This window comes from Aricia agestis, chromosome 7 (genome assembly GCF_905147365.1).
Source record: "Aricia agestis chromosome 7, ilAriAges1.1, whole genome shotgun sequence".
Classification (NCBI taxonomy): Eukaryota; Metazoa; Arthropoda; class Insecta; order Lepidoptera; family Lycaenidae; genus Aricia; species Aricia agestis.
The window spans coordinates 14,635,549-14,662,640 of NC_056412.1; the positions used below are offsets into that span (position 1 = coordinate 14,635,549).

At 37.1% G+C, this 27,092-nt stretch overlaps 2 protein-coding genes across 2 annotated transcripts in view; both read right to left on the bottom strand.

Moving 5' to 3' along the window:
* Positions 1-27,092, bottom strand: part of LOC121728978 (cyclic AMP response element-binding protein A) — a 130,823-nt gene that overhangs the window by 64,052 nt on the left and 39,679 nt on the right. The gene's annotated exons all lie outside the window — the stretch shown is intronic.
* LOC121728980 (transcription factor Adf-1-like) lies at positions 23,391-24,685 on the bottom strand. The gene is made up of 2 exons (XM_042117337.1): positions 24,387-24,685; positions 23,391-24,202 (listed from the first exon to the last, which is right to left on the bottom strand). The coding sequence occupies exons 1-2, from the start codon at positions 24,556-24,558 to the stop codon at positions 23,568-23,570; spliced, it is 807 nt and encodes a 268-aa protein (XP_041973271.1). The 5' UTR covers positions 24,559-24,685; the 3' UTR covers positions 23,391-23,567.

The window sequence follows — 27,092 nt, forward strand, 5'->3', positions numbered from 1 at the left end:
AGCCTACTCAGTCCTGGACAATCAGGGTTTATCTGGTTCATGAAAGGCCGTTAGCAACTTTTAGTCGTTTGATAGGTTTTATATTTCATTTTAGTTCGTGATATTTGTGAATATACAATATACGTATACACATAATAATGGAAAGTTGACCTGGTGCTGCAGCATCACCTGGTAATCAATAGGATATCCAACTCCTCGCCAACTAAGAGCAGAGGTTTCGTGTTTGGGCTCATTTTAATTGTGACAACCAGTAAGAAGTAGATAAAGTATAAACAGTAAATATTTACATGCTGCTGCTGCAGCATCACCTGGATTCTATAGGAACCGAGCTTCGTATGAACCCAAAGTGGAGGTTTCATGTTTGGGCTCATTTTAACGGCCTCATCGAAAAGGACATTGATAGATGGTAATCATGAGAATATGATTCTGTTGATAGGAATTAATATTCTGCACTATAACCAACACAAGTTTAAAAAGTATGAAATAAAATTAGATTAAGAAATTTAAAAAAACCCCCGCCAAAACAACTTTAAAAAGTAATGAAATAATATTTACTGCCTTTAAGTTCAAATGATTCCTAACTTGTGTAAAGTAATAATTATTTTAGTCCATAATTGTTGTCAAGGTGTGTCGGAAGACCGCTAATGTAGATGTTTAATTTCACTTAACAAGTTTAAGGATACATTCACAGCGATCTGAATCGAGATAGGTAATCAGCGACTTGGCGGTTGTAGGTTGTAGTTTACTTGGCGGTCCCCCGACACACCGTGACAACAATTATGGACTAAAATAATTATTACTTTACACAAGTTAGGAATCATTTGAACTTAAAGGCAGTAAATATTATTTCATTACTTTTTAAAGTTGTTTTGGCGGGGGTTTTTTAAATTTCTTAATTTAATTTTATTCAATTTGTTAGTAATAAGTTAGTAATAACAAGACATTACAACCGTTCTTGCCAACAGCGCCCTAGCTAACGCTATTTTATGTTCCTTAGCTATCTTGGCAGTTGGCACAAATACATTTTCACCAACTTAAGTGAGTTTAAATATTTTAAATATTTGGTGAAAACAGGAAAATAATTTAATATTTTCCTTAACTGTCGTCATCTTATTTTTGGAATGTCCTCTACGTATTGGACTGGATGCCCATGCCGCTGCAGTCGACCTTCGAGACAAGCACCACGCCCGGACAACATTCCTGCTCGATCAGACTGAACGGGACATGTGCTTACATTCAATGCAAGAGTCTGGAGGCACGGTAGTGCCTCCGCCAAGACGAGTCACGATATTTTATTAAATGTCTCAAATTAGATGGTTTACTCTCTATAACAAAATTTAAAAAGGCAGCCAGCGTTTGCAATGTAAGTGCAAATATAATTTTTTACATCAATAATTATTATCAATAGACAGTTGTTAAAAAGCAATAACGCAACTAAGAAAAAATTCAAAGAAAAAATATTATAGCGGTATAGCCTATGTCGCGTCTCGTGGTATCATTACCAACCTACCAATGAATAAATGATTTGATCTGTTGACGCTACGAGGGCAAACGCATCCAAAATCATTTATACCCTTCCTTTTAGCTCCGTATGTTAAAGAGACACAACAGCAGAAAAACCAGCACTTAAACCTGGTAATTTATCATTACGGAGATAACATTTGACATTAATATAACCCGCTTCGACCTTGAAGGTTCAGATACTGCGGGAATCCCACCTACCATATTCCTCGGAACTGTCAGACGGTTTTGTCCCGTATCCTGGTAAATAGTCTTAGCAGTGCTATTCTAATTACCTAGTTTTATCATCATCATCATCAGCATCATTAGCATCATCATCATCATGACAAGTGGAACTGTATTGTGAATTTTGAATAGTTAAGTAATAAGTAACAGTTTTAGAGAATTGAACAAACTATTATAAGATTGAGTATGGAGATTTTTTGACAAATTCTCCAATCTGTCAAGTTAAGTGGTGGATAGCCTATCAGGCACTTATCAGGAAGTGGTGAAATAGGCCCAGGTTACCAGGTATTAAAAAATATACGATTGATGTAAAATGGTTTAAAGGTAAGGATAGGTACACCGTACTGTTGAAACATGAGACAATTTTACCGATTTTATATATTTGAGATTTTAAAAAGGTATTGTTTTTGCAATTAAATATGAAAAGTTGCTTTCGTTGCATTTCAAGCAATTTGATTCGTCGATGTTCCTCAAAAGCTTTCTATAAAAGTGCTTATTTCACATCGGTTCTGACTTATGAGTTATGACATAATTTCTAATCTACAGTGCTATCTGGTGCTACAGTGCTACAATAGAAGAGAACCACATTCCTAGGCACTCTTCGTTTTCTAAATATTATGTTCGTAATGTTGAAAAACAAGTTAATACGTTTAACAATTTAAAAATATCTAATATGTAACGTATAAAGAAACTTGTTAGTTTTGGCAGAAAACGACGGAAAACACAAAATCACCTACGGTTCAAATGCTTCATAATATTCTGTGATTTAAGGGCCTCTTAATTCACCACTTTCTGATAAAGTGCCGAATAGGCTATTCACAACTTTTTGACAGATTCTCCATACTTGATATTATGTCAAGTTAATTGTTGGATAGCCTATTGGTCACTTATAATCTAGTAGATTATAACAGGCTGCAGATTAACACATAGCCTTAGTTGTGTTGAACTTAAGTATTTATCAAGAACTTGTAGAGTTCCCGTGGGATATAACAAAGAAAAAATCGCGGCCAGCAGCTAGTGAGTAATTATACACTTCAAGGTTTTCAAAATGTTTGGATGTTTGTGAGATTGCTAAACGATTGACATACATTCAAATCTAATTAATCGACAAATAAAATCGCTTGTTTGGACCAACAGAAATGTTTACTCAGAGGTACAGCGTTTATATAACCTACTTTATATTTTGCAATTCATATTCACTAAGTCAGCATTAGGTTCAGTAGATTTATTCAAAAATTGTGTTCTTTATTTTTACTTCTTCTCTAATTAGTAATTAACAAAGATAAAATACAATCGCTTTGAAAACACTTGTATATTTTTTTTTTGCAATCGTGCGGTGTAGTGTAGCCCATCCTTACTTTTGAAATCATTGCTGATAGGACGAAAAAATTTAGTTCTCTTCTGTAATATGCTAGGTGTAAAGAAATTAACCAAACAATTCGTTACGAAGCATCAACTAGAGTGAGACGGTGTTCAGATATTCATAATAGCGAAAGTTCGTCTGTCCGTCCGAGCGTGACTGAGGAGACGTTTCCTATACAACACGAAAATACATCAACGGTACTGGCGGTAGTTGAAGGTAGCTAAGCTAACATTTTTTATAAATTAGGTGGCAAACGAGCAAACGGGTCACCTGATGGAAGACAACTACCGTCGCCTATGGACACTTGCAACATCAGAAGAGTTGCAAGTGCGTTGCCGGTCTTTCAGGTTCAGTTCACATTGCAATGTGGATTTTTGTGTTCCCTCCAAAAGCGACCACTTTACTGAATCGACCGACTTGACTCCTTGACTGCATTGACTTTTACTTTTAAACTTTGGACTTGAGAACATAGAAAATCGGTGCTAAAAATGTTATAAAAACATTGTTTTCCCGCCATTTACTTGACACTGGCCATGATTATATTATGGCCGAAGTGCCATAATAAAAAAGGCCACAGTGTTCCATTTAAAGAATCTGCCATATAATATCCGGTAAAGCCCAATAGGTTACCGTGCAAAGACAAGTTCAATGGATTGGATGCATAATATGATTCTTCAAGGAAAAGCCATAAATAAATCGTGATGCTTCGAGCATTAATATTTAGATATTTAATATTCAAATTAAATTCTCCGTTTCAAATTCAGTACCAACCTTCGCGAATACTTTTATCGCAATAATTAATTTATATTATTATATAAGTGACGTGTTATTTACATATCATAAATTATAATATGACCCCAAAACAAAAATAAGTATTTCTAAATAATGTTTAACCTCGTTCTTTAAAAAAAAACACTACGGTGTGCTTATGAACTATGCGTAATAATTGAAATGGACTTAATTTTGGTTTAAAATCTCAGAGTTTTGGTAAGTGAATGTCAAGGCCAACATGCACAATTGCACAACTTATTTGATCATGTAGTAGCTATGATAACTTTACTATGTTACCTGCTTAGTAGAGATTCGAATGACAGATTCAAATTTGAAATTCGCTAATTAGTCCTATCGCGTAGAGAGATAGCCGATAGCGTGGGGACTTGTCCATTCCTGAGATTCTTCGTCATGACTATTTCTCATAACTATGTCCCAATATCAATTTAGAATGTAGAGGAATAACCATCGAGTAAAATGAGAATGGCAAAATCGACATCTCACGCCAGAAATAAAAAGAAGAAGATGTAATAATAAAAAAGTACTGATCCCGCACTGTAGATGGTGAGAGATTCAGGCCTTATTGCCTACAACTTAGGGTTCATTTTCAGGGGCAAAATAACTGCTAGCTTACCGTGACCCAGACGTTCTAGGCATGTTCTCAGGCCATCATCACTTTCCATTGGTGATCGAGGCCAATCGTGACTTTATTAGTTGCGTATATCCAAACAATGTTATGCCGAATCCTATCCGGTATCAAACCGGTACCGACGGTGCTTAATGAAACATTTCAACGCGTATAGTTTTACGTATAATACATCCATACTAATATTATAAATGAGAAATTGTGTATGTCTGTTACCTCTTCACGTCCTCACCGCTGAACCAATTTTGCTGGGTATGGAGACACTTTGAGTCCCGGGAAAGACATAGGATACTTTTTATCCCGGAAAAATGTACGGTTCCCGCGCGATAAATGAATTTTGGCGCAACGGGATTGCAGGCGTCGACATCTACCTGCTTCTTTATGTCTGCTATGTCTTTATTGGACTTACACAACGAAATAATGTGTTTACAAGCTGCTGCAGCTTATTAGAAAGAAATACTCTTTCCTGTCGAGTAAGCAGGGTTTTCGTCACGGGTTTGCTCACGTTAGAACATGTAATATAGCTGGAGTAATTATAGGCTTACAAAGAAAAAAACAAAGACGCTGCATCCCCTTTTAAATAAGCTATACATAATTGATATTTAATTTTGTCACAAGAAGTGAGAACGATATTGCAATAATTTTCACACACACGCTTAATTAGCGTGATCTGGTAAAACATAACATAATAATATAATCATCATTAACTCGTACATTACGATCTATAGAGGGGACACTCTAACTCTATATACCAAAGTATGTATGTAATATGTATGCGTGTAAATAAATGTATGTCACTTATTTAGTACTCACTACCTATTGTCAGAACGAGATGAAATCGTAAGATACGAGTTGGCTTCTAAATAACGGCCCACAGATCATAGAAGCGCCTAGATATCGCATTTCGTAAAAGTTCGGTAGCTACTTTTTGCTGTAACACGACACACTGTGACACTGTCAGTAGTCATGCACTAATAGATTAAATCTCAAGTTACACCGAAATGAGACGTGATTTGACGATGCATAAAAGCGATGTCGAATTGAAATGTAGCGTGAATCTCTCAGGCATTTCAATATTTTATCGCCACTGTGTATCGCCGCGGCTCTTCTTCTCTTGTTTTGGCTCTGAGCCCCTGAACCTAAATAGTAATAAAAAATAATATGTGCTATCGGTAGACGTATTGCAGATATGTAAAATTAAAAATATTGAAAACTGTAAACATTGCTATTTCCCAAAAACTGCATGGCATCAACTCAATGTCTACCTGTAAATTATTTTCATCTGGCATGAACTAGTCTATAAACAAAACACAAGCCTTATTTCCAAACATAAGGATATCACTAATGAGTAACGACTGACGTCAGAATTTGGCTGAGACAGAGCTTTGTATAAAATGCCGTCATATGGCCGAACGTAGTAGACTACTCGGCATGTCTATCCATCTCGTTAATCTACTTTGTCACATTACGGGCGCAACAAGGGATTCTGCGTTGGTGAGACAATACGCCATGAGAACTGTGGGCGGTTACGTCATTAGAAAGCTAACGTATCTACATATTATAGATCATTGATCATGTGCTCTACATGTTAAGTCATAATTGCACCGTCCGATTTGAAAATATAATCAATTTATGTTTTTTAGAATTAATTTATTACAATAAAAGAATAATAATGGTCCTGATAAAAGAATAATGGACCTGCAATTTTCAGAAAGTAGGTATATTTTGATTTTTAATATTATGTCAGAAAAGTCAAAAGGTTTTTAGAAAATAACACAAGCGAGGACGTGGGTAATGGTCTAGTATGGAACTGGGTAGTCATGACTCATGACATGAAAATTGAGGTAGGTACATTTAAAACGATATTACGTCTTGTTATATTATACAGAGCACTTACAGCATCCAAAAGGCCTATAAGTTACCTACAACGAAACCGTTTTGAGGCTCCATCGATCGAATCAGAATGAATCGAATCAAAATACTGATTCGATCGTTTGAGTCTCAAAATGGTTTCGTTTTACGGCCCTTGGTTCGGGCCGCAGCCCGCACAACGAGCATGGTCCGCTCTGAACCAAGTTCGATCATGATCATGGTCTGCCGGACATTTAAGATTCGCCGAATAGTCGCTCTATCGATCATAACATAAATATTTATCACAAATTACAATGTGTTATCTCCGAAATTATCGTTTACTACGTGACGACCACATGTAACATAAGTACAGCAGATAAGATAGTTTCAAGTAGGAGAATTCGGCTACTATCAGAGAATGTCATGTGGTGTGGAAACATCTTAATAGACGTTGATAGTGAAAAATTGGAAGAACTAGACCATACCTACTTTCTACAAAAAAGAGTGGAAGATCAGTTTATGCTTTTCTGATTATTATTATTAGTTTCGGACACCACGAATGTTTTAGGATGTCCCTCGGGTTATGCCGCAGTTCTTATTATCTAGGTTTTTACAGTTTTCATCTTTTTAACTTTCATTTTCAGTCACCGTGATCCAGTACTTAATATTTTAGAAGACAACCAAATAACACCTTTAAAGAGGTAGAGAACTTCTTAGAAAACTTTGCTGACATAGCCCATGTTGTTACATATTCTGTCGTGACATTTAGCGTATTAATATGAGGGTTTAACGGGTTTTAGCTCATACGAGTGCCAATAGTTGCGACATAATCAAATCGTGAGTACGTTGCGAAAATATTGCGGAATAAATCCGTGGACGACTTCACACCACAAGGTAAGTCTAGGAACCCTGAGACGGCTGAGAGCAGAGTTTGGACATTCGCTAGCTTTAGCGAAGTTAGGTTTTAGAAATGTCTCTTCTTTTCTTATAATTATTTCTTATTATTTCCTTTATCTGGAATTGAACCATAAAGCTGCATTTTAGCTCCGCGAAATCGCTTTCCTACTAAGCAACTAACAACACCTGAAACTTTTTAAGCTACGAATTTAAAGGGATTTGACGCATTGCGATCGCCATAGCTTGCTATGCTTTATGTCTTTTGACATCTAAGGGTCAATTAATGATAGAGCAGAGTCGAAGCGAAGCGAATTTCCAAAAAAAACTGAACACAGAAAATTCAACCTTAACTCCAGAGCGTAACGCATACATTTGCGTTGGTCAGGCGCATTCAAGCGAATTCGCGCGGTAGCGCGCGCCTTTTTGAATTCTCAGAAGTAATAAAGTGCGTTAACGCTTCGGAGTTAAGGTTGAATTTGTCATATTTACTTTTAATAATTCGCTTCGATGCGCTTGGACTCTGCGCTAGTGTAAATTGACCCAAACTCTGCTGTCGAAACTAATGCGTTTTGACACTGCATTCAGATGATCTGAGTGAGATCTACAATCTAACAGCCGAAATCCAAATATTACAAGTGTGAAAATGTGTCTTTCTATCTGTCTGTTTAAATCTCTTTACGCTTGAACCGGAAAAATGTACGGTTCCCGCGCGATAAACGAATTTTGGTTCATCAAGCGTCATCTAGTTAACTATGAACACTTCAAGTCTAACTGTATGTAGTTATAATTATCTTAGCCGCGTAATGTTTGGCAAATAACCGGTGTCGATGACCTCGCAAGGTGAAGGTTACTCTGACGAGATCCGTTTATTTTGTCCCAATGCTGAGTTAAAGTTAGAGCAATTTATTTTGTAATAAGTATGTATTTTGATTTGGAGTTTTGGTATCGTTTAAATACTGCGTATATCACAGGTTACTTTCAACTAAACCTCAACAAACAATAACTTTTATAGTCCGTTTTCACTCTAGAGTCTAGCCCCTAGGGTCTATTCGCTTTGTATTTCGACAAGAACGTTTTTATTAAAGCTCAAGAGTCAGTTAAGTCTTTACGTCTTACTGACTTAAGGCGTTCAAAAATTGGTGATAACGAGAGAGAGAGAAGGCCGTTAGAAGGAAGGTACCTTATGGTGCGGTAACAACACCTGCTCAGTGCACTCAGAGAAGTCCAATGCTTACCTAACCTTGATATAAGGAATTTTTGACATAGCTCTATAATTTTCGTCTAACCCCTCGTTAAATTAAAGGTTTAATCAATCATTAAATTTATCGAAGCGCGGGCTTTTAGCGTATATGAAATTTCTAAATCATGCCTTTATAGTTTATACAGTATTTACGGATGTAGAGACACGGCCCAGTGAGCAGATGACTATCAAACGTTTTCACTGATAAGATACCGTGGGAACAATGTGCACGCGAAATAGGTCATTAAGTCCACACAGATGGGAACATTTCATAACGCTTTTCTATTTGTGAGCGTTATAATCGTGCGATTATTTAATTTTTCACTTTGGTGAGTGCGGTGGCGTGACTAAGCGGGCTAGCGAAATTGCAGGCGCTAGATATGCATAGGGTAGCCAAAGGCCAAATTCCTCGAAAGTATTTAAATGAAAATCAGTCTCTATTTTCTTTGACAATTGGCAACCCTAGACCACAATAGACATAACTACCAGTAGTTCGACTGCAAAGGAACGGACAGGTTTCAATATCTGTCAAATTCGTAGAGTTTCACTAGGATTATGAACGGATTGTGCCTCGCGCTGGCTGATATAATTTATTTTTAAATAGGTATTTAAAATAAAGATTTCAAAATTGGATTCTGAAAATTTTAATGTGCCAAAACACAAACAACAATACGACCAAAGAGGAACACGTCCAGCGAATATGTCATAGTTTTAAATTCGTAGGTACCACAAGTTAACAACCCTAGCGACGATTTTCGTCATAATACGTCAAATTTAATAATTTCAACATCAGTTCTAAGTCGACATACTCTATAATTCTGTCTACTCTGCCTAGACTTACATTTCGTGATTCGTGACACAGCACAGAGTGCTTAGTCAAAATGCGTTCAGCAATTTCGATAGCGAAGTTAGAAGTAAAAAAAAAATGCCCTTTCTCGGAACTCAAAGTATCTCCATAGCAAACCGCTGAGCCAATAGTCTGTCTGACAGACAGGCAGACAGATTGGTATAAATACTTAATACTTTCCGACTGATGATGATGATATTCATCTAACAGTTCCCTTGTTTTCACTCAAGCTGTATGCTAAAAGATAATTATCGTATTGTTACGTGCGAGTATGAGTGTGCATGAGAACGTTAACTTTTTAATGTAGATCAGGTTATTAAATGTCTTCATATGTTTGTAGTTAATAAGCATTTAATGAACGTATAATGTCTACCTGTCATACTTGGCTCCCGTGAGACGATTAAACATATATATTTTTTTAAATGAAATAAGGTGGCAAACAAGCAAACGGGTCACCTGATGGAAAGTAACTTCCGTCGCCCATGGACACCCGCAGCATCAGAAGAGCTGCAGGTGCGTTGCCGGCCTTTTAAGAGGGAATAGGGTAATAGGGGAGGGTAGGGAAGGGCATAGGGGAGGGTAGGGAAGGGAAAAGGGTAGGGGATTGGGCCTCCGGTAAACTCACTCACTCGGCGAAACACAGCGCAAGCGCTGTTTCACGCCGGTTTTTTGTGAGCCCGTGGTATTTATCCGGTCGAGCCGGCCCATTCCTGCCGAAGCATGGCTCTCCCACGGAAATATTTATATATTTTAAGAATTTCCCTGTAGGTAAATATGCACAGAGGTAAATAATATTATTATCAATGCTGTAGTGTATTGATAATAAACTTAGACACGCCCTCTGGCTGTAGTAGGGGGGTTGTGGATATATAATAAAGGGATGTCGCTCGATATTCCCTTCTTCTATCAGCTACGAGCCCGAGTGGTAGTGTTGAGTGACATAACAGTGTTTGATTTACTCTCCCTACAAGATTGTACAAATGCGAATGTCTGTTTACTTGTTTGTTAGCCATACAATCTATCAAAATCATAACCCTCCTTTTTGCTTTGCCGTAGCCGGGTAATAAAGCTGAATGAATTAGGATGAAGCTGAGTATTGAGGTACTCTGAGTCCCGTGAAAGGACGTAGAAATTTTTTATCGCGCCTTTCACGCTGTTGTAGTTGCCGAAATGATTTTTGGCGGGAATTATTGGGCAACATTTATGAATAAAAGTATAATGACACTCAAAACCATAGAACCACCTGAATGTAATCATAGGTTAATTTGTATAATAAAAGTGTAAGTTTTTTCTACAGAATACACGAACTTCGATCAAATTGATTTCTCTATAAAAATATAAACTCTCGAGAAAACTGAAACCTCTCTCGTGAAAATTCCAAAGAACTTCTAGCAAGAATTCTATTCAAAATAGGTCAATCATAATTTAATAATTGATGACGTAAGTGGGTGAAGTGCGTAAATAACAATTTGAATATTCACGTTTTGCATAAATAGAAGTTTTAAGACCGGGAAAATTATTTAAAAATGTGGATTATGAAAATGAGTTAGCCCTTATGTAATAAAACGTTAGTTTTCCCCACATCGACTCACGTCTTCAATTCAAAGTGATTATGAAGATTGAAGCAAAGGTCGTAACTTACAATTCACCGGATTCAAGGTGAAAGAATGCAATACCGCGTGACGCAGGGAAACGCGTAACTTATACTTTACGCTTTCCACTTCCTGCATCTCGGGTTTATTGCAATATCGCGAATTCCTGGCACGAAGTACAGCTACTTATCGCTATCAGAAAACAGCAGCATTAGCATGGCTACAGATTAACTATCAAATAATAGAACTTAAACATTTTAGGCACAAAACGACAGTCAATTTAACTAACTCTATCTATTAGTCTAGGGATAAATCAGCAGATTAAGCAGTGCAATGGAAACAGCGAAGAATAGAAATAACGACAGATCAGGGTAACAAAATGATCGAATATTATGTTATCAATGTTACTCATTCTATAGAGCAGGGGTTCCCAATATTTTTCAGCCTGCGGCGCAGTTACACCTCACAATATTTTGTCACGACGCCCTACTCTACCTAGCTATTAGAAAAAGATACATAAATTAATACCTTTAATGATTATAGTTTGGTTAAGCAGGTAAATAGTAATGGCCTAAGCAAGCCCTAGTAGGGTGGGTCTCTGAACACCCTCAATCAGACGTGTCTGCCGACGACCAGGCAGACGCCCGCTGACAGAACTGCGGTGGCCCCACATTTCCCGTGTTTCTGTCAGTAGGGGCGCAGAAAGGAACACGGTCGGGTTTTAGTGGGTAGAGCTGCGGTCACTTACCATCTCATCGGCCGCAGCGAGTCCCACATACCCCGGTTGTCTTCCCCAGCACTTCCGGGGATGCATAATGGCATTTCCCGACTTTAAAAAAAAATAATCATTTAAGTACATGTTTACATATTTAATAAAATTTAATTTTATAATATTTGTGGTTTCAGATAATGATGGAGGATTGACTCACGGCGCCCCTCTTGCCTTTCCACGGCGCACCAGGGCGCCGCGGCGCACAGTTTGGGAGCCTCTGCTATAGACCATAGGTAGATACGTTTGGCTGGCTTTGGATGAAAATAAGACCGAAAGTCAAATTAGCAGCACTATAATATTATAGTATTGTCTTTTGCGACTTAAAATGGTCAAAAAACATAATATTTTCATACAACGTTGAGTCGCTATTGACAAAATGAAAGGCGTTAGTCGGCGTTAAGAGTTTAGAGGGAAGGAAAATTAACTGGGTTTCCCGTCATATAATAGGCCATAATGACTGTAAATATAGTCTTGCCCTGCTTTTAGTTTCCTTATTGCTACCGTAACGTTAGTATGAAATATGCAGTTCTTCAGTCAATGCATCATCGCCAAGGTAAAAGAAACTCATAAAAATTGTAATTGTTTGCGGATATTGTGCAGGAAGCGATCATGTTCGGTGTTTAAGCATTCACATTGCAATTCTCATGGGTATTTTAAGTTTTTACCGACTTATTATTGGCCAATCCAATATTTTGGATATTTTTAAAATCTATTGTAACATTTTTAAAACGTTACTCTCCTTTATGAATCGCGCTAACTATAAACTATAAAGTATTATAGTTATAAATCATTAAAATAGTTATAAATTATAGAATTTAAATTCATTCAAAAATAAAAACACCGTAGATTGTATAATAAGTACTATAAATAAAATAGAATAAAAAATCTATTCTTCCAATATTGTAGGTACTATGTGTCACAGAAAACTGTAACTTAATTATAAGCAATAAGTAGGATAGGCAAATAAGTAGGTAAGGATTTCTATAATATTATATCCCACCAAAAACATTTCTTGTAAAATGTTGCCGAAACGATCACATAAGGTTTACCCTGTGAAAAAGATATCAGATCTCATGTAGAGCCAAGCTTCTGAATCTACAAGGCCTAAATCTACTGCTGGCCGATTCTGTATGTCTTTTTGTATTCACTTGCATACAAAAGTGAGACTTTCCGTTGCTCACTCCTCCGTTTCGTTACTAACTCACATTAACTCACGTTAACTCACAAATGTACGATACAGAATCGGCCAGCAGACCTTAACTTAAACAAATTCTACATACTAGTAAATATGTTTGGCTTCGCCGTTTCGCTACCGTCAACAACATTCTAGGGGATGGGGGGCGAAAGTTATAAGTTAATGATTTTTTTTATCGGTTGTTACTAAACTTAGATTACATACCAAATTTCAGCATTCTAGCACTTCAGGAAGTAGCCACTAGCCAAACATTTCGATGATGATCATTGATCAGTGTGTCAGTTATGTGTGAGAGAGTCAGTATGAGTGAGTCAGTGACAAAATCGGCGTATTTTAGGTAGGTATCAATAATATCTAAAGTATTAGAGCTATTCCATGGAGACTTTGTATGTTTAATTCGTCTATTATTGACATTATATCCTGATAATATGAACTATCTGGTACATCGAAAACCAACTCTATGAGGGTTTAACAAAACGAGAAAAGGTAGGTAGTACTCTTGCGCCTCGCTTGGCTCGTCTCGGCGGGCAGATAGATTATAGAGCTTCATACAAATGTTATCTTAACTATAGAATGTGTAAACATTGACAAAAGATGAAGAGGAGAGAGTGAGAGAGAAAATGAAATTAAAAGTTTTAAAAAGCAATTAGCCCGCATCCCTGCGGACTACGGGGTTAATGACCGTCATGGTGTGGATACAATTTGGCCCAATACACGAAAATGTAGAGTCTGCATAACGTATTTTATCTTTGGGGGTTTTTACGGCAAACGAGCACAGATATGAACTGATGATAAGTAATGGATTGACTATAACTGTGCAGTGATTTCTGGTAGCAGTTGACATTGGTAGCAGATGGAGATCAGGCGGAGAGCCTAAGATGTTAGAAGAGTTAAGGTGCGTTCCCAGGCCAATAACCAAAATATGACATTGATATAATTAATAGAAACAGCGACATGGTATTTTGTTTAATTCCTGGTTACATTATTTCAGTACCAACCCGCTATAAAATGAACAAAATATGACCAAATATTCCGTGTGATAATATAGTGAAACTAGCATGTCAAATTCCTAATGATCGGTTCGTGAGAACGGTTTATCTCCGTTTACTTTCACACTATGAACGTGAGTACATTTTGCAATTATTTTGTGCTCATTCAATTATTATGCAATAACTAAGGATATAAATTGGGACTAATTGAAAGTTCTTTAGATATTTTCAAAAATATGGCTTCTATTTGGCGCATTATCTGAGAAAGCATTAAAGTGGCGCAGAAGGAGTTACTTTTTTATTTTCATATCAATTATAATATTATAACGACGGAACAAAAAGTTTTCTAAAGTTCCTGGGTCATGGATGTGTGTTTTAATATGTATCATATAATAAAAATCTTAAATATATGTATAGTATAAAAGTATCTATACATATAATAAAACTGTAGAAATGACAATTCTGTACATTAAAGATATCCAAAAAATAATAAGCGGGGGCTGTTACTACTAAGATTTTGAGTATATGAGCGGCCGGTACTTTTGGCGGCTGCGCCTCCCAATCCCCCCCTGGTAATGTTGATTGATCATTCTTCAGTGCTGCTTGCTTTACAATGAACTCTATATAATAACTAGCTGTCCCGGCAAATTTTCTTTGCCATAATTATAAAGTATTAGGCACAGCCTAAATTATTATTACTTTGTTTTGTTACACCCTGTATTATATGAAAAAAAAAAACACTTTACAAACTAAACCTTGACAATAAATACACAGATAACAGCTCAATTTAGCGCAATTTCCACAACCACATGAACATTTTCTATCGCACAATGTTCAACTGTTTGTTATTAAAAACCTATAACCATTTACGCCTGAGGTTGTGGAATAAAATATTATGCTTTTTATTTTTTTTAAATAGTGTGTCTATAGTCTACTTGTAATTTCGAGAGAACTACATGTTCGTATTATAATTTGAAAACAGTTTCTAGGTAAAACGAATTTAGGCGATTCGCAATATGAGAACTAAACACAGTATGAAGTGCGCAAAGTAACATGATCCCGGGATGCTTCTTCCTTCGAGCGGGGAGATCGACTATCACCAAAAGAATTTAGCGCCTACTGATTTCACTTTTCACCAACCTAACTTAACACTAAAATATTATGTTCTATAGGGGTATTTTAGGATCATCTCTTAAAATGAAGATGTTTTAAGCGAGAATAACGTGCAACATACGTCCTTTGGTACCAGGGAAGGGAAGAAGGAAACGGGCGTGTGATTGTTGAGGGCATCTATGCGACATTTTGGATACTTAATACAGAGAAGTACTACAGAAGTAAAGAGACAGTAGGAAGTTACAATGGAAATATTTGACAAAACAGGTTTAAGGTTCGTTCACCTCAGCCACTGTTTTAACATTTACAGCTCATAAAAATCGCTAAATGCTAAACATTCTACATTTCTAGTTCAAATTTCACATTTTGTAATAGGTCAATAAAATATTTATTCAAACAAAACTATAGCTTTTGAAATTATTTGCATTGGACTCTAGTCTCTACTATCGAAAAATTGTTCCCCCTTTATTAAGTTAAGTGGCGGAATTTAACTAGAAAAAAGTTATTATTAAATACCATTTTATTGTCTTTAGGTCCTTTATTTTTGGCTTCTCTTACCTGTTACTATTATTAGAAGGTCAAGAATATATAACTGGTTAGGGCCTAATTTCACCAACGTCTGTTAGTGTTAACAGCTTGTTAAAATGTCATGTCTTCTCTTTCGTTAGTATGAAAAACGAGAGAGATAATGTGATACTAATTCGAGGATTAACTTTGTCAGACCTTGGTGAAATTGAGCCTAGGTCTTTCTTCTAAAGAACATACGCTATAGGTAATGATCAATTAAGTTCCCAGAGGTTCCCAAACATATTTTGTCTACTGCCCACCTTGAGCACAAATTATGTTTTAGCGCCCCCCCCCCCCCCCCCCCCATTGCTTTAATTTAAAATGCATCCGGATGAAATGAAAATACAAAAAACCTCCCCAAGCCTCTACACTTTAGACCTTCAGCGCCCACAAGGGGCGTTATCGCCCACTTTGGGAAAGGCTGCTCTAGGCAGTATAGGCAGTAGTTAAAATAATTAAGACTTTAAAGATATCTATACATATAATAAAACTGTAGAAATGACAATTCTGTACATTAAAGATATCCAAAAAATAATAAGCGGGGGCTGTTACTACATCGCTATAGAAGCCAAAACTGTGGTTAGTTTTTTGTCTGTCTGTCTGTCTGTCTGTCTGTCTGTTTGTTTGTTTGTTCCAGCATCACACGAAAACTACTGATCCGGTTTGAATGCGATTTTCGCAGATATATTTGTCTTCTCCCAACTTAACATACCAGATGTTAAGTACAAAAATATATAAATAGAAACAGTATATTTTGCCGCAAAAAGTAGCCTGTGTCTCTTCACGTGGTATATTGCTCCACTAGTTCGGGAGATAAGCCCTTTTAAATAATTTTCCCCCGTCTTTTTTTACATTTTCCTCTGTTTCTTCGCTCCTATTAGTCTTAGCGTGATGATATAATATAGCCTATAGCCTTCTTCGATGAATAAGCTATCTGACACTGAAAGAATTTTTCAAATCGGACCAGTTCATGAGATTAACGCGTTCAAACAAACAAACAAACAAACGCTTTCGCTTTTTATTATTAGTATAGATTAAGATAATGTGCTCATTTTGTAGAGAATCTCTATGATTGCAGGGTAGAGTATGTGTATGTTCCATAATTATAGACGGGTTAACGCATTTTGGCCGTTTATAGGCGTTTATCCATCGATATACAGGTCCAGATGAAATCTAGTGAGAATGTATCGTAGATAAATCTAGATTTTCCCTGCGTAATCTTATATATAAAAATGGATTTTCAAATGTGTTAGTCGCGCTGAAACTCGAAAACGGCTGAACGGATTGGGCTGATTTTAGTCTTAAAATATTCGTAGAAGTCCAGGGAAGGTTTAAAAGTGACCTGTGACACGAAGTTCACCGGGACAACTAGTTTCCCATAAAAATGAGTAGCAGAAACAAAAATCTGCAATCTGTCCGCATATTCGATAAAAACTGGCAAATAAATGTAAACAGGGTAATATTAACGCACAAATGTACACTTTAGCGTTTACGTCAGTTTAACCTACCCACTATAGAGTTTCATTTTCATAACATTTACCATAATGCATCTGTGTTATAAATCTTTTTTAGGGTTCCGTACCCAAAGGGTAAAAACGGGACCCTATTACTAAGACTTCGATGTCTGTCCGTCGGTCTGTCTGTCTGTCTGTCTTCAGGCTGTAACTAAAGAACCGCTATAGCTAGACTTCTGAAATTTTCACAGATTGTGTATATCTGTTGCCGCTATAACAACAAATACTAAAAACAAAATAAAGGCTCCCATACAAGAAACGGGATTTTTTTGGCCTTTTTTGCTCGTAATCAATAATGACAACCAACAGCTTGGCACTTGAAATTTTCACAAAATCCTTAATTATATTAATTGTACACTTTATAATATTAATTAATAACAAAAATAAAATAAATGTTTAAGGGGTGCTCCCATACAAAATACACACTTTTTTACCAAGTTTCGTTTTATAACGTTACGGAACACTTCGTGCGCGAGTCCGACTCGCACTTGGCCGGTTTTTTATTTTTATTTTTATCGGTCGCTTGCTGCGGATCGGAGAGTCACCTTTAGAAATAACTTTAGCATCAATCATATGATACGACGTAATGCAGTAAACATTTTATTATGCCATTAAACAATAACGAACATAACAAAGTATTGTATGTCTGTCAATAAACAGCTCGTGGCTGTATTATCTTTGTCTCTATGTGCACGACTTAGCATGTTCCTAGTATTGCTAGGTATTACTAATTCTGAGTATAGTCTATTCATCCTGGATCGAAAATAATTACAAAATGGATACGCTATCGGCTATACAATAAAAAGCATTGTTTTAACATAACCATCTTGATCCGTTGTTTTTAAAGTCAGAGACATTCTAGATTCCTTACTTTTTTATTAGAGAGAGAGAGAGAGAGAGAGAGAGTTACAATAAACATTTCTTATATTAATATTTACTAACTTTACTACGTTTTTACTAAGTAATTGAAAATTACCTGAAAATTTCAAGAACTATAGCTATAAGACATTATTTCCGCGTCTGTTGTTGTTTTGCTTCAACGATAGGAAGTAATACTTAGCTTACGTAGTAACTAGTAACTATTTAGTATTTACTATTTAGTTTTTAGTAATCTGTGACTGAGCTCTGTTTGATGTGGCAGTAGCTAGATAAATAGGTAGATAATTCTAACTTTTAACTAAAACAATATTCCTAAACGATTTTGATACTTTGGTAGTTATCATAACTTTATGAAAACGCGGCTTGCTTCATTCGATTATGATTATTGTAACTACAAACATTAATTATTATAATTTATAACCTTATATTACCAAATTGCTCAAAATTGCCCAAAATCGCCAAAACAATTAATACTTTCCAAAAATTTTCTTCCGTAAAATGTGTCAAATATTTGACCACGATTTGGGCAGGTGAATGACCTCCGTGACTAGACAGTTATCGGTTACATTGACATTGCCTTACTAACTGAATTGCTTAACTGACAAGGTTAAGTTTTGCATAGAATTTTGTCGCATTTGTTGCTACTTGCTAACACTTTGTGTGAGTAACTAACCTCTTTAATTTCCCCAAAGAATAAATATATACTTACTTTAGTGTACAAAAAATCAGCTTGTTAGGGTTCCGTTTTAGGGTCCAGTAGTCAACCAAGTTTTGTTGATTACAGAACCCTATAACGGAACCCTGCCGAGCCGATTTTTTGTATATTGATAGTTTAATATTGAATAGTCATATAATTTATGAGTAACATTGTCCTACAAATAGAATAATCCATATTTTAGGACCAGCAAGTCAAAGTTGAAGTCGTTTCTATCTCTGTTAGCTACCACTTTCGAGATTTTACGAAAATAAAAAAGTTGTTCGTCTTATCAAAATGAAGCTACTCACAAACATACACATACTCACATAAATGTCCCGTATATACAGGGTGTTACAAAACTAAGTGATAATTCATAACACTTTCAGGGTGTGTATAGGTCCCCTATAAAAAGTTCACTGTGAAAGTGACTACGTTGAAAAATTATCTTTATTTTCCACTTTTGTACGGGAAAATTCATGACGCTCTGGCGATTGTCCAGACAAATCACAAAAATATTTTAGCTCTTTCAGCGCTGCTACTTTCACAGTGACCTCTGTATAGGGGACCCGTACACACCCTAAAGTATTAACACTTAGTTTTGTTACACCTCAAAAGCAGAACTATTTACTCTATATTTGCTATCTGCATCCAACAAAATCCGTTTCCTAGTTTTAAAGATCTAACTCTCTATAAGAGAGTTATAGACATACGAACAGTGCCCTTGTGTGTGCGCAGTATACAAGAGGCGTTGATAACTTAAGATATAGTCAGTATTATAATAGTTCATGCAATTAGTGCTTGACTGTGCTTTGAATGATTGATTACCTTCTAATTAGTAGAATTGCTATTTTAGTCCCGTTATTTAGGTAACAATTGCTTCTTCCTGGCGAATGTCAAGATATCTATCAGCTTACTTACCTGAAACAAACAATAAAAAAGTTAAAACTAACATTTTCATAAAAGTTTTACCACAGCACTCAGAGACATTTAACTTTAATTTAATGAAGACTTTGACAGATAGTTTTATATGGGGTTTATGTCAAAATATTCACTCAGTAAACAGTTGTGTAATTGATATAATATTGTGTCTGTGATTACGGCAGTACAATTCATACAGCCTATTATTATAATCGTTCCTAAATTATGTTTTTTTTCGAGTGAAAATGTATTTAGCGTTCGCCCTTTTTAGAATGGGTAAAATATTAAATGTCAGACGAAGGCAAACTAGACCGCCGGCGCGACGTAGAAGAGGAAGTAATATGCCCCTTTCGTTCTAGTTTCTACCGCGATGAAAATGTATGTCCTCCAGTTTCCTGCTCCTGATTTTCATACGCCTACACCCAAACAACACTTTTTTTTTTACTTTTTTTGCCTACTTGTCATAAACCATAATATTATAGCGGCCAGTTACATCAAAATCGAAACAGCCGCTGACAGAAATGTCCTCACTTTCACATTTATAAGAATCGAATAAAAGATTTCCAAGAATCGCTAGAACTGGCTGGCGGGTGACATTTAGCCAAATTAATTCGACGTTGACCTTCCGCTATGACCCGGGGTCAGACGTATCCTGTCTGACAATTGTCAGTATTGTGAAGATCAGATTGACAGTCCCGAATGTACACTGAAGTTTCCTAAAGAAAAAAACCGCCTCTGAATCCACACTAATATTGGAAATTACTGTTACTTGTTGACATACATTATACGTGAGAGAGCCATGCTTCGGCACGAATGGGCCGGCTCGACCGGATAAATACCACGTTCTCACAGAAAACCGGCGTGAAACAGCGCTTGCGCTGTGTTTCGCCGAGTGAGTGAGTTTACCGGAGGCCCAATCCCCTAACCCCTACACTATTCCCTTCCCTACCCTCAACTATTCCCTTCCCTTCCCTTCCCTACCCTCCCCTATTACCCAATTCCCTCTTAAAAGGTCGGCAACGCACTTGCAGCTCTTCTGATGCTGCGAGTGTCCATGGGCGACGGAAGTTGCTTTCCATCAGGTGACCCGTTTGCTCGTTTGCCCCCTTATTTCATTAAAAAAAAAACAATAGAAATGCTGAATCGATTTTGCTGAAAGGTATGGAGATACTTTGAGTCCCGGGAAAGGACATAGGATTCTTTTATCTCGGAAAAATGTACGGTTCCGGCGCAATGGAGTTGCGGGCGTCATCTGATCATAATATACTTTGAAATTTACAAAAGTTATGAATAAAACCCCCCTTGTGATAAAAATATTTACACAATGGATACGGTATAATATCCTTGTCTGATAAGATACAAATGTCAAGGACCAAATATTGCGTGGCTTATTCATTGTGTAACACAGCCTGCAGTTCTCAAACTTTTTTGTGGCGAAACCCTGTTAAGAAGTGAAGTTTTTGGCGGACCCAAAAAAGCAATGTCTTTGAATGAATAGGCATGATGACTATTTTTTTTTTCTTATCGGTAATTGAAAGACACTTATGGCCGTTCCCAATATTTGATCTATCTCTGGTTTTGCCCTACTAGAGATAGGAATAGCTCACAATTGACATAAAATATATGGCTCTAATGTCTAATGTGAGCTATTCCTATCTCTAGTAGGGCAAAACCAGAGATAGATCAAATATTGGGAATGGCCGTTAAAAAATAGAAACATCGTTGAAAGAATGACTCTGATAGCTTAAAAATTCACCAAGATATGACAATTCAAATATTTCATAAAAAAACCGGCCAAGTGCGCAGCAAGGTTCCGCAGCCGCAATAAGGTTTATTTTACGAAATTAAGAGGTTTTTGATTTATTTTTATATTTCAGTTGATATATTGAAAGTTAAATTAAGGTTTACCATTTAAGACGTATAAAAAAAAACTACTGGCTAGATCTCGTTCGAACCAATTTTCGTTGGTAGTTTTTGTAGTAATGTACATCATATTTTTTTTTAGACTTATCATGAGATACTTTAGAAGTTAGAGGGGGGGGGCACACATTTTACCACTTTGGAAGAGTGTCTCTCGGAAACTATTCAGGTTAAAAAAAAATGATTATAGAAACTTCAATATTATGATTTTTGAAGACCTATCCATAAGTACCCCACACGCATAGGTTAGATGAAAAAATTTTTTTTCTATTTCAGTTATATCTATGGTATGGGGACCCCTAAATTTTTTTATAATTTTTCCATTTTTGTATCAAAATCTTAAAGCGGTTCACAGACTACATCTACGTACCAAGTTTCAATAGTATAGCTCTTATAGTTTCGGAGAAAAGTGGCTGTGACATACGGACGGACAGACAGACAGACAGAGACATGACGTATCCATAAGGGTTCCATTTTTTGCCATTTGGCTACGGAGCCCTAAAAAGACCTGCCCGAAACGCTCCATACAAAGTGCTACTAAAGTATGACGTCAGTCTTTCGTAGTTTGTACGCATCGGGAGACAACTTTGTTCGACAGGTATATTAAATTAGTAATGTAAAGTAAATAACAAAAGTTGCTTTTAATTGCATAAGTTATCGAATTGTATACAAATATTAAGAAATTTAATTGAAAAAAAAATTTACTTGAATATCCAACTTTAAAGGCGCATAACAAAAAAAATACAAATGCTATCAAGCTGAAATTTTGGGAACACTTATTTTTTAGCGTGATTTCTTAATTTTATTAACAAAATTCGCTAATCTTTGACCTTGTCATCATCCCTATTGTCTTCAAGCTGGTTACATTTCTAAAAACAATTCATGTAGCGCCTTTGCGGAACCCCAGGATTCCACTAAGGCTGAATGGCTGGTGTAACATTGTTTTATTAGTAAGAGGGAATTAATAGTGTCTAATCTACTTCACAGGATTCATTGAACATAACTGGAGAATCACTTTCGGAGTATATTGTCACTTTAGAGAGCTCTACATTCTATAATATGAAAATGAATCGCTAAATGTGTAACCGCTAATCTCGAGAACGACTGAACCGATTTCGCTAATACTTTTTTGTTGTGTTCCCTAATATCGGGGGAAATTTTTGTTGTGTTTAGGAGAAAATAATTTAAAAGCAACTAGAAAATAAGATGAAATATAATACAATATTAGAGACTAGAGTATAATTTTAATACGACCATACCAAAATAGACGAGTGTTTCTGCCGTACAAAATTGCGACAATTCGCCTCGCACACCACACGCACTTTAATTTGTAACACGTTTGAGTTTGGGTTTGCGCGAACGGGCTCCCCGATAGATGTAGCCCGCACTTCCGTAATGGCCGCTATTATTCCAATTCCAATCCAGCTGTGGCCTGTGATCCAATGCAACCCTTGAATAATGTAAACGGGCACTGGATGGACTGAATTGCATTCCAGCGTCAGTTTACATCATTCCAGTACCATTACTAGTATAGTAGCGCTGGATTCAATCACAGGTTACATTAACGTAAACCCGCTTAAACGCAACCAACATAATATTGAATGAGAAATAAAAAATTATTTCAAAATTACGGCTGGTAGTGGCTCGCTTGCAGCCTTACTAAGGTATAGAAAGTACAAAAAAAAATTATACGACGAGGGATAACTGGTAAATAATATTTTATACGGTCTACAAAACACGCTAAACGAAAAACCTTCCGGTCAAATTATTATTGAGTATATAAAATTGTGTAAAATGAAAACAATAATTTTTCTTCAAGTTATTTTTATTCACAACTTTCCGATACAATCAAGTAATATAGTAAGAATAACGAATTTCACGGTCGCCCGTCTAAGCTAAACGTATTTAAATATTTTACATTTACGCTATTTGTTCAATTTCAACCATATTTATTGTGTCGCCGAGTGGCATTTTCTTGAAAACTGTCCATGTGGAGACTTGAAACGATTGCTATCTATAATCTTCTAACCCTGCTACTTGAACCACTCTTTCAATCGTTGTATTGCATCGCCTCGTGCAGCACCGACATAATTTTTATTTTAGTATTCATCTTCTTTCGAGACGGTAAACTATTTAATGTACCCAACAACGACATAAGGAACATCTTGTCTTCCTCAGCTTCGGCCAAAGTGCATTCACGATCTGTGGATCTCTGCTCGGTATAAACGGACGGTAAAAGACGTGAGACCGTCTGTTTGTGGCCTACGTTCGCTTCGGCGAAACTGGGTTCGTGATCTTTATTCCTCTGCTTAGTATAAACGGAATGAAAAGGAGCGTCTGTCAGTCTGTTGTCTTCGTTAGATTCGGCCGATGTGGATGCTATTGGTTCCTGCTCAGTGTGACCGGAATCAAAAGGATCCGAGTCTGGCTGTTCGTTTTCCAGTTTGATCATCTTTAGAGGCTGCTCCTCTATTTCGATGTAGTGCTCCTCAACGCATTCCTTCTTAATCTCTGGCGTGTCGGTGTCTTGGGATTCTTTCTGCAGGAATTGCAGCTGCTTCCAGTATATATACTCAGATTTCCGATCCGACTCGATCGGGATCCCGGCCTCCAACTGTTTCTGTCGTTTCAACTCCCTCGCGTAACACGTTCTTATGTTTTTCCATCTTTTCTGCAAATCTACACCTGGGGAAAAAAAATATAAAGGTTTTTAAGTAACTCTTAAAAGCTTTGAAATTATGAACGAGGTTTCTGCGATTTCGTGCGCCGAAAAGAATAGCGCAGGGGCCGTACATATTGTTACTAAGCAGACAGTGCATCAGTCCCGGTCTACTTCATATTCCAAGCCATAAAAACTAAAAATTCTTACTTAGATATCTTCTCTCCGCCTTGGTTGCCTTCTTATCGACGAATATATCGACGATTTGCGCCCAGCACTGCTTTCTAATATCTCTGTTACCGTACTCCTCGCACGAGGCATCCCATATGGGCGGTCTCTTTTGTACTTCGCCGATGAACTGGAGCGCCTTGAATCTCCCCATTTTAACGAAGAGGCTATCCGACAAATAAACCGTGTGAATCGAATCTCTCAATAAACGCAACCAAATTCCACCGATTAGTAAAACAAGATGGCCGCCGGCGGCGCAACTGTGATGCGGGCGATCGTGGTGGCAGTTGGCACCGACTGCGCGAGTAGCGCGAACTCGGCCGGTTGCGTCGATTCTCAATCGCTCAACTGGTTGCGCGATTAATTCAGTCACGGGTTGCGCAACGGATGTTGTGAATAATACTCAGCTGTCACCTTGCTGTCGCGGTACAAAGCAGTTAAATTGTGGATTGCATCTAAAATCTAAATAATATATAAGTTCCTATGTTATGTTAAAATTAAAATAGAATTAATTGTGTTATTTAAAATAATATGCAGTATTATATTTTTATATAATAATTTTGGAGAGAAATCGCGGCAATAGTTATTTAGGGAACTCCCAAAGAAGGCAAATGTCAGATGAATTAGCATTTAGCTACCTACTTTTTCCAAAAAACGAACGGTAAGATTTTACAATTACAGAAACGTGTTATGCAGACTGAATGCTACAATCTACATTGACATAACTTGGAACTAAGCCATTACATAATAAGCTACTTGATGACGCCCGCAAAATCCGTTGTGCCAAAATTTGTTCATCGCGCATGGACCGTAAACGTGCCGTAAACTTTCCCGGAATAAAAAGCATCCTATGTCCTTCCTCGAGACTCAAAGTCTCTTCATACCAAATCTCAGCTAAATCGGTTCATCGGTGTGGGCGTGAAGACAAACAGATAGACAGACTTGACGCAAAGAGATCCTAAGGGTCAATTTATAATAGCGCAGAGTCGATGCGAATTCCCAAAAACTGAATATACATAAAATTCAACCTTAACTTCAGAGCGTAACGCATACAATATTACTTCTGCGAGGCCCATCAGCGTTGGTCGGGCGCATTCACGCGAATTCGCGCGGATGCGCGCGCCTTTTTAAATTCTCAAAAGTAATAAAGTAGTCATTTTATTATGTTATTTATTTTATGTGTGTGTTTGTAACTGTGATGTGCGCAATAAAGTATATTCATTCATTCATTCATTCAAAGTGCGTTAACGCTTTGGAGTTAAGGTTGAAAATTTGTTATGTTCAGTTTTAATAATTCGCTTCGATGCGCTTCGACTCTGCGCTAGTATAAATTGAACCTAAATCTAACTATTTGTGACGAGCGATGTTAGAGTTATATTGTCTCTATTTACGCTGACACGTTAAGGTCCTGACCTTGAAACCTTCGCAATAGAGTTATCAAGTGACAAGTTGAATGATCCCATAAAGATACAGTAATGACTACGTGATGGGCGTGCAACCACACTTACACCGCTTACACGCGCCGCCAATAAATCCGATAACTCCACAAGGGCCATCCATAAGTCACGTCAAACGAAATTCTGTCTTTCAACCCTCCTCGTCCTTGTCACATTTACTTACGTGACCCCCTCCGTTCGCCGTTATAACGCCTCCGTGGTCTAGTGGTATAGAGCGCGGCTCTTGACTCGGAGGTCGTGGGTTCGATTCCCGCGTTGGAAACATGTTATTTCCAAGTTTGGTTAGGACAATGCAGGCTGATCACCTGATTGTCTGACAAGTAAGATGATCCATGCGTCGGATGGGCATGTAAAAAGTCGGTCCTGCGCCTGATCTCTCGCCAGTCGTGTCGGTCGTCCGTCCTACTGGGTTATGAGAGTAAAGGAATAGAGAGTGCTCTTGTGAACTGCGCACATACTTGGGCACTATAAAATTACTCCTGCGTAGCTGGCCTGGTTTCAATGAAACCGGCCACCGTCACCGAAACCGGTGTGGGAGCTATTACGTGACCCCCACTACCGTTTGTGGCATCAAATATTATTGAATTTAAAAAGCAGATCCAAAATTGTATTTTTTTCCGCATTTTGTTCATAGTGCAAACTTGTGTTTCAAAGGAAAGCGACGTCACGAAATGTAGGACCCCACCTATCCCCCTGTCACACAGTATCACACTTCGTCGACCCCCTCCTACCCCCTTAACGTGTGACGTTATTTGTGGAAGATCCCTTATTATAGTGTAACAAAATATTACGTTATTGGTCGCTATGTGTCTCAGGGACCTCAACGACATTATAGGTCGCAGGAGAATTGACACGCGGCTTGCCATTCCAGCTTTTTGTGTAAGATTATTCCTAACTTCAAATGAAAAATTATAGGATGAGAATGTGAAAACTGAAAAGGACATCCAGTTTTCAAAGATTATTAAAAATATTTTTTTTATTACTACAACTTTTTCAGATTATAGTTTCGGGTCTCCTTAATTTGAAAATACGTTTGTCTCTGTCATACGTTTGTCTCTGTCTACGCTCCACCACTGCACAGTCACAGTCCACACTTAGCATTTAGCTTATTATATACCTAATATGGGTTAGAATTATTCTGTAATTAGCATAATACATAATATAATGTAATTATGTATTACTTGCTGTGATTATTATGATCAAAGTGCGTCTTTGAAGTATAATATTAAAT